The 16922-nt window shown below is 41.6% G+C and overlaps 1 protein-coding gene and 1 non-coding gene across 2 annotated transcripts in view; one reads left to right on the top strand and one right to left on the bottom strand.

Moving 5' to 3' along the window:
• Spag16 (sperm associated antigen 16) overlaps positions 1-16268 on the bottom strand; it is a 523611-nt gene extending 507343 nt beyond the window's left edge. Inside the window, 2 exon segments of the mRNA XM_032899754.1 lie at positions 738-784; positions 16145-16268. Coding sequence (XP_032755645.1) covers positions 738-784; positions 16145-16268 — 171 coding nt within the window.
• LOC116899867 lies at positions 3013-3140 on the top strand. Its single transcript, XR_004387861.1, has one exon. It is a non-coding gene; the product is annotated as a small nucleolar RNA SNORA17 (small nucleolar RNA).
• Positions 16269-16922: the final 654 nt, after the last annotated feature.

Genomic DNA, 16922 nt, shown 5'->3' with positions numbered 1-16922 from the left:
CAAACTATGTTAGTTCCCAACCTTAAATATACTATTGTTCCCATATAAACATACAATAAAGTTTAATTTATAATCTAGGCACAATTGGAAATCAGTAATGTTAATAATAGTAACATAACAATCATAACAACAGACTACAATAAAGTAATTTAAAACATATTCTTTCTTTATGGAGTTTTCCAGACCAATTTTTAGAGTCTAGTTGACCAAGAAATAGGGCACAATATTGAGCAGGTCTCACACAACCTCTTGTACTAAGGAACTAAACAAAAAGCATCATTTTTAATTAGTGCTGATATGGAATTCAGCATAATGAGAATAAGGAATTAACAGAAAATGCTGACACAGGAGCATGTTTTACAGAGCTAAATTAGGGTAGAAGAAAGCTAAGGTCTGAGCTCCAAGTGGTTCTGGCAACCTGGCAATCCCCAATAAGAACAATCTGGATGCTGAGAAGATTTCTGCATTTGAATGACCACCTATGGGCCATAGACAAGGGAGGTCCCACGCTCTGAGTATGAGGAATGATGCTGGGGGAACAAAAACAGGCAGACAGCCCAGTCAGTGCCCATGTTTAAAAAGGACTTTTCCCACTTCACTCAGAATCAGCCAATACATAACTTCTGTTCAAAAACTAGTTTATCTTAAACAAAGTCCTTATGTGCCCCAGAAAATAAGACAAACCATTCATAAGAATGACTACAATAAACTACCAAGATGTAAAGTTACCCAGTTACCTCTTCATATTCACATTCATCTTCTGATGTTTCAGTTATGGTGACCTCTGAGTATTTTGTCAAGTTTAAATGCAAAAAAAGTGGAATAATGTTATTATATTAAATTTACTTGACTTCAGTACTGGATATAACTACTTCAATATGAAACTTGTAAATAGATATAATTTAATTTTCAACCTTTTTTCTCTATAAGGCCTTTAAATTTAGATATAAATAATCTCAATTAGTCCATGGGAAACTACATTTATATCTGCTTGAATGAATATTATCTTATAATTTCCAGTTTGATTCTAAGAATATTTTAAAAATATAGAATATCAATAAGATAACATGAATTAGAAAGAAAGCTGGGTGTGTACCCAGTGGGTAGTGTGCTGGCCATGCGAGCATGAAGACCCTTGTTCAGAGACTTAAAAGTCAGCGAGCTCCAAGGGCAGCAATGAACAATAGTCACCGTCTCCTAAAAGGTGGAAAGTGGAGACAGATACTGGAGGTTGTCCTCTGATTTCCATACCATGGCATGAATATGACTGAACTTACAGAGGAACACACACACACGCACGCATGCACGCATGCACACACACAGTTGTACATGTGTATGTGTGCAAGCTCTCACAGAACAATAAATAAGAAACTATAAGGCAATAGCAAGCTTTCTTATTATCCAAATAAAAATCGAATTTTCAAAAGCTTCTAAATAGTCATGTAACATAGCTTCACTACGTAGCTGGAAGTATTATAAGTGAATTATACAGTAGGCACCCAATATTGAAGAAAACGTGAAAGACACATTTATGTTTACACAAATAAAACTTAAATCTCTACTTTTGAAATACATCTAGGTGTCTAAATTCTGCTTATAGCAAAGTTCTGCTTATAGTATGTTATATAAAGCTTACATAGAAATCATTTCAATATTTTATAAATGCCCAAAATATTGTTCTAAAAATGATCCCAGCAACAAGGAGTTCTGGAAGTGCTGCCGTGCGAACGTTAAACACTGCGTGACTCTACTAAGAAATGAACTAGTGAACATTACACTCCGGGATAATAGTAAATGCCGGCAACAGCCCCAGAAGCATGGTTTTCTCAGCAAACTGTTTTAGAACTAATACTCTTGAATTGAGATGCTAAGCTTAAATATTGTGAATTAGACATTTGAATATACAGTAATGGTTATTAAAATCAAAGATGAAATTAATCCATTTTTAGTTTTCTGTTGGTTACATTAACTGTTTTATTTCTGAAGTGGATATATATGTTATTTGTAACAATAACAGACAGCATTTAATAGGAATAGGACCTACCTGTTTCCCATACACTAAGACATTAACTCCTCATACTGAATGAGTCTGGAGCTATTCTCTCCATTTTACAAGTCGCAACTCAAAGATACAACTTTCAAGGCCCTGAACCAAAGTTGGGAATCAGTCCTGGATTTCAGGCTTTGTGAAGTTGCACAGCCTCTCCACGGTCTGCAGGGATTCCTGTGAGGGGTAAATACTATAGGAGTGGTTGCCACTTGTCTCACCTGGGATTCTAAGCCTCTAGATACATTCTTAACACTCAGTTCTGTAATCGCCCATCACTCTTCACTATCTGCCTAGTCCTGTCACTCACATGAGATCCTTAATTCTAATTCACCTATGACCAATCCCCAGGCACCTGATACTTACCAAACCATTAATATGCTGTGGTCAAGTATGAGTGTCTCTCTCAATAATATGGTGAAAGTAATTAGGCTTAAAGGTAACTAGTTCAAAGACTAAGCAACAAACACACACAGATTGTGTATGCCTGAAATTTGTTTATAACTTCATTGGATCCAAATTAAATACTCCAAGGAGAGACATGACTACTTGGGCTAGTTATCTTTTGCTGCAAAACAACTCCCAGTAGGAATTTCTTTCTCTTTCTGTAATGCCTTGCCAGCTATGCCTTAGGGAGCACCAAGATGCTGGCTGCCAAAGTTACTTTTTTCTCCACCAATTTTAAGTCCTCTGAATATATGTGTGATTCAAGTTCCACGGCCACTCTGATACTTAAGTTAGCACCTCAGTTTGCAAACTCTGCATTTACTCTACACTGATGCATCACAAATTCCAACCACACATGGCTCAAAGGAACAATAAGCAAACACTGGTTACTACAGAGCAGTTGAACCTGGAACACAGTAAACCAAACAAAACTAAATCAGAGACAAAGAAACACATAGGATCTCAGTTGTCGCTGGAAACTACAAGTTGCTCAGCTTAAAGAAATAGAAAGTACTCTCTCTGCCCCTAGCGGCACTGCAGGTGTGGCTACTGTGTCACCTGTGCATCCCAAGGAGACAGAGGAGAGGCTATGTCTATGCTCAGCAGTCTGACCTGTGAACGTCTCAATGAGTAGTGGCCTAATGATCACTGAAAAACAGTGAGTCTGAGACAACCACCCGTGCTGTGGAGCCCAGACAGGAAGATAGCCTGAGATTACCACAAGTCTTGGACCTTGCATGCCTGGGGCTGGAGGCAGACCATGCCCCTGATGACCCCTTCCTGTTGCCGTAATACATGAGCCAAGCATAGCATTCCTGAGACCAACCCTGAGATGATCTCAGACATTCAGAGATCCCAAGCACCACTAAGAAGAGCAAGTAAGTGGTGCAGAAATGGAAAGGAAAAAGAAAATAGAAAGATGTGGTCACTATGATGAGAGGCAGGACTGGGGACTTGAGGGTAGTGAGGAACATGCTGATGTGAGTACTCGGTGATGCGGGGACTATGGTGGGTCCTGGTCTCTACTGCCACTGCTGGCCACAACTTTGTCTGTGGCCCTGAAGCAGCAGGGGTCTGTTACCTCAAAAGCCAGGCATATGCGCCTGGTCTGAGCTGCTGCCTGGGGATATGTTATCAGAGCTGTGCAGAACTGCTCACTCCTCATGTGGGCTTTATGGGATAGTTGACCCTGGGGGCCTAACAGTCAGAAAGCTGACCCAATCCTTAGCCAGATGCTGTACTTGACACAACAGGAGCTGCAGGTGAATTGACCCTGGGTCATGAGGGGAGAGAGCTAGCCCTTCCCCTTGCCTACTGTAGCACTTGGGAAAGCAGGCCTTCTTGTTGCCTGGGCAGCATAGTTGGTGTGAGGGTTAACCCTGGATGTGAGAGTTGTGGGTGAGCTGGCTGAAGGGGACACTTGTGGAAGAGCTGGCCCTCTAGTCTACTGTGCAGTGGCATTGGCAAGAGATCCGCTCCTCTCCCTTTGCCCTCAAAATCATTGGCAGATGGGAAAGCTGACTGTGCCCTTCACCTGGGTAACATAATGGAGCTGGTAGAGCACAGGTGAGCCAGCCCAAGGGTGTGAGCATGGGAGACCTAGCCCAGCAATTTATCTGCCTTAGAGCAATGTGTGAGAGGGAGAGATGCCCTTCTCCTCTCCATCAGCCCTTGACAACTATGGCAGGCAAAAGAGCCCCAGGGTCATGAGAATGGCAGAACTGATCAGAGGACTCATATCAGACCAATGACCTATTACAATGAACATTTGCAAGCAAAGACGTGTGAACAAAGGGGTAGGCTGTGGGACACACTGTGACATATTACAACTTCCACAATGAGATTGTTTTTTCTTTGTTGGTGAGGAGGTTGCAAGGGTGGAGGACAGGTAAAAGGGGAAGGAAGAAGAATGGGATTGGGGGCCATGATGTGAAACTCACTAAGAACCAATAAAAAGTTTCTTTTTAAGGAAAAGAAAAAGGAAGTAGAAGGTAGTTAAGGGTGGAGAAAAAATAAATGTTGATTACAGAGAACACATTTCCAATCATGAAGCTAGTAAGTCCGGAAGCCTAGCACGTGGGGCCCATGTGACAATAATGTTTCATATACTTGATATTTTCAAAGAGCATAAATTTTTAGTAGTCCTATTACTCCAAATGAAGAGCAAAAAACAACAACAATGAAAAAGGAAAATCAGAGTTAATTCATAATCCAGTTATCATTTCTGGATATAAACCCAAAGGACTGAAGTTAGCATCCGAGGAAATGCCTGTATGGCATCTCTGTACACAAAGGCCAAAACATGGGAGCAGCTTAGATATCCATTAATCCATAAAGAAAATATGATAGATAGATAGATAGATAGATAGATAGATAGATAGATAGATAGATAGATAGATAGATAGATAGACAGACAGACACTATTTACACCCAATGGAATTCTGTTCAGCTATAAAGATTAAAAGTAATATCATTTTTCAGGAAAACAGAACTGAAAGTCATCATATTAAAACCACAAGAGACTCAGAAGGACACATGCTACATGCTTTCTCTCATATGAGAAATCTAAATGTATATTATCAATATATGAATGTCAAGTCCATAATGCCCAGGTACACGGTATCAGATGGCGATCAGTGGGAGATGGAGATCAGTACAGAGAGAAAGATACAAAGAGGACAATGAAGCAGGGTGCAGATAGAAATTGTAAGATATCACAATGGAGCAAATTATCCTGCATGCTAACTACAGCAACCATTTTTAAAACGTGACTATAGGAAACAATGCGTGTATTAGTTGCTTTTCTGTTGCTGGGGTAAAACACTTTCGCCTCCAATGACATGCTTCCTTCAACAAGACATACTACCTTAGCACCATCAACTGGAGACCATGGGGGAAAGTGTAGAGAAAATCTCTTGTGTGCTGTATAGATGCAGCACCTGTCAATTAAAGCTGACTAACTAGAAGGTGGGACATCGATAGGAAGAAGGAAGGAGCCAGGCAGCAGAATGGGTCCAGGAACATGGAGGTCAGAAGTACGGGAGCTGAGCAGAGGTAGCCAGCCATGGGCAGAGCTTAGAACAGAATAAATGGATACTTAGTCTATAATAGTCAGATAATAGCCAAAGCTTATGGCCAAGATGAGTGTGTGTGTGTGTGCGTGTGTGTGTGTGTGTGTGTGTGTGTGTGTGTGTGAGTGTGTGTGTGTATTCACACATACATACATACATACATATATTGAATCACAGCGCTGTTTTTAGGGAGCTTGAGGCTGGGAGAAAAACTCAGCTCTTACAGAAAACTGTCATTCAAACTATCACATGTATTAAGTACTCAAATGTCCTAGATTTTGTATAGAAGTTTTACATTGTACAACTTGAATGTAACAATTTATAGTCAATCATATTTCAATAAAGCTTGCAAGGTAACAGTAAACATTTGCTATGCCACAGTTACTGAAGGTCAAGAATTCATAAGTTACTTAGCTGGATGATTCTTAGGGTCTACCATGATGACACATTAGAGGTTAGAGGTGGCAGTCATCGGAAATCTGAACTAAGCATGTACTTAAAGGACAGCTGACTGACGATTGGACAGCTGACTATTGGATTAAGACCTTAGTTCAGTCTTCATGTGAATTTCTTCACAAGCTGACCAAACATCTTTTAGACATAGTAGCTAAGCTTACATCAGAGTTAGGAATACATGATGTACAAGGCATAAGAGCATTAAAAGCCAAGCCTCAGAAGCCACAAGTTCAATCTATTAAAGGTTGTGTGGAACAATATTTAGTATATAATGAATAGAAAGAAAGTAACAACCAAAAACAAAACCAAAAGAACCATGACCTTGCTGAATGTACATGAGGTTCTGGGTTCTATCTCCAGAACCTCAAAACAGAACATGGATACCAGAGGAATACCAGGAGGAGTATTAAATGCTTAGCATAGGGATAGTCCAGCTAACATACTATATGCTTTCAAAAGGCCCAAAAGACAAAATATGTGAGAAGATCATTAGAATAATCTCTGGATTATGTAAGGCTGTATAACTATTTTTTAAATTATTATTCCTTCCTCACCTTAGAAAAAGAAGAGCATCTATAGAGAAACTTTCCTCATTGTTTAGATGAAAGGACAAACAGAAGCCATTGTAAATTTCCCTCGGGTCCTAGATTTGCATTTTCTGCTATATTTTATTTACTTAAATTAAATTCCCTTTGCTCAGCTAAAGGACATTAGTCTTTTCTGAAAAGTGGCTACCCCAAGGTGACTTCAATGGCATGTCTTGTCAGTCTCCAGAAAATAATGTCATTATTCCCACACATACATAACAAATTACTAAACAAAGTAAATATTACAAAATCCTCTGCACGTACTTTAAAACTACAAATAAGCACACACTTCCCCTATGAGGGCTAATGCCACAGGGGAGCTGTTAAAATGGTGACGTAGAGAAAATGTGATTTGTCCGCAGAACACTGGCAATGTCAGATAACACTTGGAACTCCTATCTGCCTATCCAGCAAGTATTGTAGATGATAATTTTTAATCATGAAGAACCTATTGCTTCCCCACAATAAAAAAAAAACAGATTATAAGAAAACTAACACTTTATAATCCACTGAAGTGTTTCCAATGGAGTATAACAATGTTTACTTTCAAAATGACCCTATGAGATTCAATGTCCCAGTCATCTCTAAGATGAAAATTAAGAAATCAAATTAAAAGATTTCCTAGGGCTTGTATGACGATAAATAACAGAGACAAAGTTTCTTGAGTTCAATTCTAAAAATTCTGCCATTACTGTTTCTATACTGGCCAGTAAGTATATGGGGTTTATTAATATTACTAGATAATATAAATACAAATATTTTGTTTCAATATCCTCAGTAATGAACTCAGATATTTGTTTTCCAACTCTCAGGCACACCTTACCAGCAGCTAAATAAAATCATTTAAATAGCTCAATTTGAGGACCACAATGGAGAGAGAAGTATAAAACAGCTAGAGGCTAGAGAGCTGATCATTAATTTAACCAAGGCCAAAAGATTAATAAGAAGAAAGATGAAATCAGAGCAAAGCATCGGAAAGAGGGGTTGATACACTCTTTGACTGATATCGTTCAGCATCCACAACGTGATCTGTACAGAGAGGCTTCCCAGAGCAGCTCATCTCACATGCACTGGGACAGTAATCTTGACAAAGCAGCTGTATCTTGGTGTGGGTATCTGTATGCATCTGATGTCTGGATAACAAGCAAAACATGGTCAGATGCACAAGCTAATACTGTGATTCTATATAAACATAAAAGTGTGCTTGTCACTGGAAATACAGACCTCAGTGAATGTGTAAATTGGGAGAAGAAAGGGGAACGGGAATGAGAGAGTGCAGTAGTGCACTGCACTCTCAGAAGCCACAGCCTTGACTCTAACCTCTGTGATGGCGGGGTAAGATGGGTTTGTAGCCAGATGCCAACTACATGGTCCACCCAATGAAAACAGAGAACTGCCCAGCACACGGAAGTGTTGTTTCCAAAGCCTCGGAGGGAGGGCCTCCTAAAGGGAATGCACTACATTTGGATACTGAGCCCCGACACTTGGAACAGAATCTGATGGAGCAGCACTTGTGAAAAATTTGTAAAGCATTCCTCTGGAGAGCAATCTAGCAAGGGTGGAAAGGGGCAAGTCATGGACAACCATCTGAAAGGAAAAACACACTTTGCTTCCACTTTTACTGAGCAACTTTCTCTCCTGTTTCCTAATCTCACAGGAGATCCTGGGTAGGGAACGCCCAGGCAATTAGGCTCTCCATGATTTGCATGCAGAGCTGTTTTCCACTGGGAGAAAATAAGTGAGCATTTGGACTGTTCTAATGATGCCCAGCTGAGCAGTGCAAAAGTCTACGCCCAGTAAATGCCTTCTCCTTCAAAGAATAAAATAGTGGCAATGTTGAACTCCAGATCCAAGTCTCATTTCCTGCCCCTCCTGTGGCCCCTTATATGGACATGCCTTCCTGCCTACATCCAGAGCACCTCCCACTTCCAGGCCAGATACCTTATGGTAGGGATGCCACAGCTCCCACTCTGCCATGTATTCACAAGTTTCTTAGAGACTTCAGGGTTTTACAGACAAAACGCTCCCTGGTACTTAGTCATTGAGGGAGCAAATGCTTTTATCTAAACAAGCAAAATTTGCCCTAGTTCCTGATTTTGTGAATTCCAGTAAAAGACAGGCCACTGTTTACAATGTGTGCTCTGACAGTGTCAGGAAACACAGACACGATTATAGTACCTCAGAAGATACAACTTCAAGACCAGATGCTTCACAGAGACACTTTAGCTGGACCGACAGCAGAGATGACAGCCCTAATGGGTCACAAGTATGTTCTTCTGCAAATGGGCCACCGGCAGAAATCGATGAACAATTTGCAGCTTAAAGCAGTAAACAAACTCCTTCCATGAAATACTCTTCCACTGACACACTTGTAGGCAGTGATCACAGGCAGCAGCATCTTTAGCGAGAACAAACATCACGAATTATGCTTTCTATAACTTCCCAGGGCTTCCATAGACAGAAATCACCTTGTAATCTTTGCCATCTTCTCAGAGCCAATGTTCACAGAAGCAATTAAAAAGAAAATCTAGTCGGGAATCCTCCCTCATTAACATTTTATTTCCCAAACACAAAGGGTACTATAAATAGCAAATATCATTGCCATCTTCCCTGCCTTAGGAATACCAGCCTAAATAAAGTTTACTAAGACATATACATAAGCGCTGACAAACGACGTGCATGCCTGTTGTCACTCTCTCCTGTCTTACTTGTGGCAGTATTTACTAACAAGTCTTTGTGAGTCCTCTGAACTATCAGCACAGGATAGGTACAGAAGCTACTGCCAAGTCACCACACTTGGCAATAACGGAAAGCCCCTGGCTGCTCTGGTGCTAGAAAGCTTGGACACCTCAGAGCTGAAGGAGCCATAAGTTAACATGTAAAGTGGATAGGTCCATGCTGGGTGGTAGTAGTGGATCTTTCCGAGTGGTAAGCCAGAAAACACAACGGCAGGAGCTCTACACACCACTCCTCTAGCTGACACTGTCTTAGTGGTGGTGATTTGGAAACAGAGCCTGACATGGCCACTGGAGCTGCCGCTGCTGCTCCTTTACTCGGAACTCTGAGGGCGGGATTGTGGGCATGTACCAGCATGCCCAACAGTATCTGAAAATATAATGGCTAGAAGTCAGGATATTTGTCTCAAAGTTCGCTACTCCAATTACAGTCTCCAGACCTGCAGCATCTTGGGAGCTTGTTAGCCACTGAGAAGTTCAGTGCTCACCAAGATATACTGCATTAAACTCACCATTTATAGCTAAACTCGTGATTCATTATAGTTAACATAGACAACAGGACACAGTACATTACAGTGTTCCTCTCTAAACAGCTCGTGACATTAATACATAGTGGGTTTAGTGTCATGGCTGTTGGTCTAGAATCTATATTAAAGTTACCAAATCTTTTTATTTGAATATATATAGGATAAATTCTAGTATGTAAACACAATTTTTCTGATGATAATTGGAGACATACTAATTAGTAATTACTAAGTATTTCACAAATATAGTCTATGGTATTATAAAATTTCAGAATGTATCATTTTATAAACTTGGAAACATGTATCTAGAGAATTTTTTAAAGAAAGGAATGAAGGAATAAAGGAAGGGAAGGAAAGAAGCCTGTACATCCATTATATTAGCTACTTCTTTTCAGTTATTTAATTGACATTTGTTTTATAACAAAATGAAAAAATAAACAATAATAAAGTCAATGAAGATAGAATTTTTAAAGTAAGCGTTATCAGTGAAACTTACTCCTGCAGTGAGGCACTGCATAGACAGCAGCTATGTCAGATGGGATACCAGTCTAATGCTTCAGCCTTGTTCCAGTGTGGCTCTGCAATCCTTACTCTTATAGCTGTTAACACTGGGTCTGCACCCAGAGTTGAATATGCTGCAAAGCCTCAGCCATGAGAGACTGCTCCTGGGACAGTGGGGACCATAAAGCAGGCAGCAAACTCATCTACACAGCCTACGATGCTAAATTCTTTCTGGGGGAATACACAGAAAGACAAAATAGTGTTAGACACCAGTTGGAGAGTGGAGTTAAGAGAAAAAGACAATGCTTCCCTTTTTCCGAGATCAGACGAGATTGGACACGTTCAGGGTGGTATGGCCGTAGACAATGCTTCCCTTTTTTAAAGTGTGTACTTCATTTTGAAATTCCTTTCTTGGAAAAGTTTTGGTTTTGACACCTAACACCAACATCAATTAACCTTTAGCTGCTTTAATACAAATGCATCCCAGCCTGCATCTAACAATTGAAATTCAGAACTCCTGGACAGCAACACCTTACTAGGCAGTCCTTAGTCACTAGTACAACTGAAACATCTTCAAACTATGACTTTTAAAAGTATCACTAATGACCACCACCAGACTTTCTACAAGTTCGATAGACAACTATTTGTCCCCAGATAGCTTATAATAGTGAAAGTATTTTTCTAACAAGAAATTCTACCTGGAATTCATACATTGCTTGACTTGATCTCTAAATGCTGTGGTGACAGTAAAGAGCCAAGTCATGCCTGCTGACAGCTTACCTTGTGGAAGTTTAAAACAGAAGCAATTACATCATGAAGCCCTTCACAAGAGAAACAAGAATCCCTGATAACAACCAGCAGGTACGAAGAAGGACTGTTGCAGCCATGAGATCTTTCTCCTGAACACCTTCACTAAGCTGTAACAAAATCTCTGAGGGCCATTTTAACAGAAGCGTTTTCCAATCATCCCAATTTGCTTCTGTTACTATGATGAAGCACTGACCCCACGGTTAGTGGAGGAAAGATTTTATTTGAAGGCATAAAAGAAACAAAGTGGCATGAAGCAGAAACCAAGGAGGAAGACTGCTGATGAACTTGGTTTTCTGGTTTGCTTAGCCACCTTTCTTATACAGCCTAGGCACACAGGCCTAGAGATGGCAAGAACCATAGTGGTCTGGGCCTGCCTGCATTAATTAGCAAACGAGAAATGCCTTTGTCAGCTCTCAGGAGGCAGTGTCAGGCAAATCTCAGTAAGTTTGAGACCAGCCTGGTGAATTCCAGAACAGCCAGATGCATTCAGAGAAACCCTGTTTCAAAAGAAAACAAAGAAGATAGATAGGAAGAGAGGGGGAGAAAAGGGGAGGAAGGGGAAGGAAGGGAAGGAAGAAAAAGGAGGAAGGAAGGAAAGAAGGAAGGAAGGGAGGAAGGAAGGAAGAGAGGAAGGAAGGAAGGAAGGAAGGAAGGAAGGAAGGAAGGAAGGAAGGAAGGGAGGAAGGAAGGAAGGAAGGGGAAGGGAGGAAGGAAGGAAGGAAGGAAGGAAGGAAGGAAGGAAGGAAGGAAGGAAGGAAGGAAGGGAGGAGGAAGGAAGGAAGAGAGGAAGGAAGGAAGGAAGGAAGGAAGGAAGGAAGGAAAGAAGGAAGGAAGGAAGGAAGGAAGGAAGGAAAGAGAGGAAGGAAGGAAGGAAGGAAGGAAGGAAGGAAAGAAGGAAGGAAGGAAGGAAGGAGGAAGGAAGGAAGAGAGGAAGGAAGGAAGGAAGGAAGGAAGGAAGAAGGAAGGAAGGAAGGGAAGGAAGGAAGGAAGGAAGGAGGAAGGAAGGAAGAGAGGAAGGAAGGAAGGAAGGAAGAGAGAGAGAGAGAGAGAGAGAGAGAGAGAGAGAGAAAGAAAGGAAGGAAGGAAGGAAGGGGAGGAAGGAAGGAAGGAAGGAGGAAGGAAGGAAGGAAGGAAGGAGGAAGGAAGAAGGAAGAAGGGGAAGGAAGGAAGGAAGGAAGGAAGGAAGGAAGGAAGGAAGGAGGAAGGAAGGAAGGAAGGAAGGAGGAAGGAAGGAAGGGAGGGAGGGAAGGAAGGAAGGAAGAGGGAGGAAGGAAGAGGAAGGAAGGAAGGAAGGGAGGAAGGAAGGAAGGAAGGAAGGAAGGAAGGAAGGAAGGAAGGAAGGAAGGAAGGAAGGAAGGAAGGAAGGAAGGAAGGAAGGAAGGAAGGGAGGAAGGAAGGAAGAAAGGAAGGAAGGAAGGAAGGAAGGAAGGAAGGAAAGAAGGAAAGAAGGAAGGAAGGGAGGAAGGAAGGAAGAGAGGAAGGAAGGAAGGAAGGAAAATGTGGAGACATGGCCACAGGATAACTGATCTAGACAGTTCTGCAACTGAGGTTCCTCTTTCCATATATACCAAGTTGACAACTGTCTTAGGGTTTCTATTGCTGTGAGGAAACACTACAATCAAAAGCAAGTTCAGGGAGAAAGGGTTTATTTGGCTTATACTTCCACACTGTTCAGCATCAAAGGAAGTAGGGACAGAAAGTCAAACAGGGCCGGAACCAGGAGGCAGGAGCTGATACAGATGCCTTGAAGGAGTGCTGCTTACTGGCGTGTTCCCTCTGGCTTGCTCATCCTGCTTTGTTATAGGACCCAGGACTACCAGTCCAGAGATGGCACCACCCACAGTGGGGTGGACTGTTTTCCATCAATCACCATCCAAGAAACAAAGGACCCTACAGTCTTGCCTACAACCTAATCTTATGGAAGCATTTTCTTAATTGAGGTTTCCTCCTCTCAGATGACTTTAGCTTCTGTCAAGTTGACATAAAACTAGTCTGTACAACAGAAACTATGACACTAATGATGAGTCCTGCTTTTGTGTCTGGCTTGAGCAACATTAGTCTATACATGTTCCCTGTTGTCTGAATGTTTAAGAAGGGTAGGAAATGATTTCCTAGAGAATTCAAGTGAACCTTTCCCAGAGGCCTTTTTCAACACTGGCAGGTCATTATCTAGTACCAGGAGTATACCAGAAGGGAAATCTCAGGCAAGTGCACTCAATTAGAGGTGACTACATATATAAGCAGGATAAAGGACACTGGAGTTCTGATTCACTTATGCATACTATAATTCTTATTAGGCACTGAAGTAGCCTGAGGGCCATAGACTTTAAACCCTAGAAAGTCTCACTTCCACAACCATCGTAATTGCCTTACAAAACAATGTCAAATAATATTGTACTGTCAATTCCTAATTATGCACAGAAGAGAGCCCAGGGACACAAGGATAATTGACATTAGAAATTAATCCCGAAACTTCATTTTGACTAAGAGTTAAAGCCTCTCCCATGACTAAATCTCTTCCCTGAACTCTGAATATAGCAAAATCAACTGGTTAAATGTTTGACTTTGCTCTCCCCTGACTATCCTTTAGTTGAAACATGAAATAGTAATCAGCCAACCATGAAGAGATGGAAGAAAAGCGTAGACACTAGATAATTAATGAACTTGATAATAAAATCTTGAAACTTAGATTTGCTTACATTTGCAACTGTGATTTAAAACATTTTGTCATAGAGACTCCCAAAGAGCGTGCCCAAACACAGAAGACCTATACAGGTTCAGGCCAGCTGAGGATGAGGTTCCACCACTGGGAGGGGAAGTAGGCAGAGGGTCCCAACCCTAAGAAGATAACTACACTGATACCACTTGGTGAAAGGACAGTCAGTCTTCTCCAGTTGTGTCACTGGGTGACACCACATTCTACATCCCAGATCAGGTCTAATGCCCCTGAGTAGCTGAACAACACAAAATCAACTCAATGTTTGTGGACATTTTGTTTCATTTCATTTTATTGCTATTTAGCATTTCTGTCTTACTGGTCTTTTGCCAATCTCTTTTGGAAGAACTCTAGCAAGGTGGGGCATGGCCTACAAGACTTGGGCAGGCCTTGCCCGTCTCCATGCCCTTGATACGCACCATTAGTTTTCATTCCTGAAGCTGGCCAGCTAGGTGGATCCCTTTATTTGGCCCCTTTCTCCTCCTAAGACTGATTACCAAGATACACCAAAGCACTGAGGTCCATCAATCAAACGCCCCTTTGGCTCACCTACACAAGCCAAATCAAAACTAAACACCTCATCCTGACACACGGTTTCCCCTTGAACCTCTCTAAACTGCCATCTGCCAGGGAGCCTCATCTGTCTCCTCTCTATCAGGAGGCACTCCTTTCTCTATCCCTCCTGCCCCTGCACCTGTCGGGAGATGAATACCCCTTCTCCCCTCCTCTTGTCCTCTATTGCCTGTCTTTGTCCTTTATTCCCTGTCCTTTATCCTACTGGATCAAATAAATCTCCTTTGCGCTAAGAACTTGGACTTGGGGTATCTTTTGTCAATACCAGTCACTACAGTTACTTCATTTGTGGGGTTTACTATTTGTGGGGTGCTGTGTTTTCCTTTCTAGTAGGTTCTTCTTTTTTTCTTGTTATCATTTCTGTTTGGGGGGACCATAGAATTGGATGGGGAGGGAGAGGGCAGGATCTGGGAGAAGTTGGGGGAAAGGGAATAACATGATTAAAATATACCTCATGAAAAGATGTTAAATTTTTAAAAATGGGTGTGTAAACTGAAATATGTTACTGTTTTAATTCAGTGTTGTGGAAATTTCCATAAATCTGATTTTGTTTGAAGTTTTATTGTATTATAATTCTAGGTTTATTTTAAAAATACATCTTCAAAATTTCAGTTAATCTCATGTTAATAACTACATTTGGTCTAGAGAAATCATTTTCATGAAAAAAAATTATGTCTTGTTGGAATTCAGTAGGAAGGACACTAGAAACCTTTATACTAGGTGCAGATGAAATTAGACATAATAATATGAACTATTTTTTTAACTTTAAAGGGAACATTCTGAAACAGATTATATAGACTCATTTATGACACTAAGGCAAACCACATTTTTTTTCAAATTGATTTCAAGACTTAACTCCTATAAAAATCATTTTTATCCAATAAAATACGACATATTTTCTGCTTAACTGAGCCTACTAAAGTTCCCCAAATGGATCACTGTTTAATAGTAATAATAACAATAATAATGGGAAATTTTTAGTGTCTTGGACATCTTTATAGATAGCCATCTTTATCTACTGGAAGAAAAAAAATTATGTGACTCTAATTTACAAACGCTGAACATTAATCCAGAATAATTAATTTATCTACCTAGAGAAGGGAAGGCTAAAGCCTTACCAAAAAAAAAAATAGTGAACCTAATTATACACATTCATTTTTTCTGGCACCTCCATTCATAACTGCTCATCATGATCTGTTGCATTTGCCAGCTCACTCCCCAAATATTTACTAGCCCAGTGTGGGGGCAGCAGGGTATTATCAGTGCCACCACTAAATAACCAAAACCAAAACTACAGAGAAAGGTAGGCATCGCTGTGGAGAGAAATTACCATTGTTTACGACAATTGGACCTGGTAGAAGACCATAGGTGCAGTCTGGGCATCCATTCTCTAAGGCCCAGATACATACAGTTTCCCCTTGATATGTCAACATCTGATGGAAGTTAATATGAAGGTATGCTGAGGGTGTGTGTGTGTGTGTAAATTACATGGCCCTGGAAGGCTTCCCCTCCTAAAATGGCTGCAGCGGACTGCTGGGACAGGGCTGGGCTGGCAAGGACCCCACCTGCAGGTCCCACTGACACTCCATCAGATGGGGTCCACAGGCGCCCCGACAGGAAGCTCCTACGCCGGCCCCGTCAGTCACCGGCTCGCCCGGGGGGCCACCAGAAGGATACGCTCCAGGTAGTAGGCGCCGTCGGCGGCCACCGCCTCTGTCTCTGTCACCTCGCCCGTGGGTGACAAGTTAATGCCCAGCTCTTCCAGCACCCGCATCGGCGGGACCCCAGAAGGAGCAGCCATGCCTGCAACCGCGCCTCTCTGTGCCCCTCCGACTGGCGTCGCAACTCTCGCGAGATCCCGGGACCCCTACCCGGGACTAGCTCGGCACCTGAGGACCAGGGTCAAGCCCTCTGCGCGTCCGCAGTTACTATGGCAACGCGTTGCCTAGTTACCCCAGGCGCCCTAGGAAGCTTGAAGAGCAGACTAGAAAACAGGAACCAGGGGCTCAAATTACATTTACACAAGCTACTTGTTTGGGTGTTTGGGTTTTCCTTTTGTTTGTTTGGGTTTTTGGTTGGTTGGTTTGGGGTGTTTTGTTTTGTTTTTTGGTGTTTTGATCTTTTTGTTTTATTTTTGCTTTACTGCCATTCGTTGCGACTTCTTTTTTCTTTATTGGTTTCCTTTTCTCTTGTTTACCCCATGCCAAATGCTGGTCCTCAATTTTCAGATGTGTAGAGAACCCCAAATGTTTCCTGGGGAGGACAGACTTAAGAAGGGAGAGGGGGTATTGTCTCTGTATTTCTAGAGGAAGTGGGGAAAGTTCTAGGAACCATTATTGAGAAGCTGCCAAATGCTCCTTAGACCCTTGGCAATGAACAACGACGGTGCTCACCCTTATCACACCCTTTCTAGCAATCCTTTAGTTCGTTTATGTGGACATCTGTTTTGACCGTG

Source organism: Rattus rattus, chromosome 4 (genome assembly GCF_011064425.1).
Source record: "Rattus rattus isolate New Zealand chromosome 4, Rrattus_CSIRO_v1, whole genome shotgun sequence".
Lineage (NCBI taxonomy): Eukaryota > Metazoa > Chordata > Mammalia > Rodentia > Muridae > Rattus > Rattus rattus.
The sequence above is the reverse complement of the archived record's forward strand: the minus strand, read 5'-3'. Positions and strand labels throughout refer to the sequence as shown.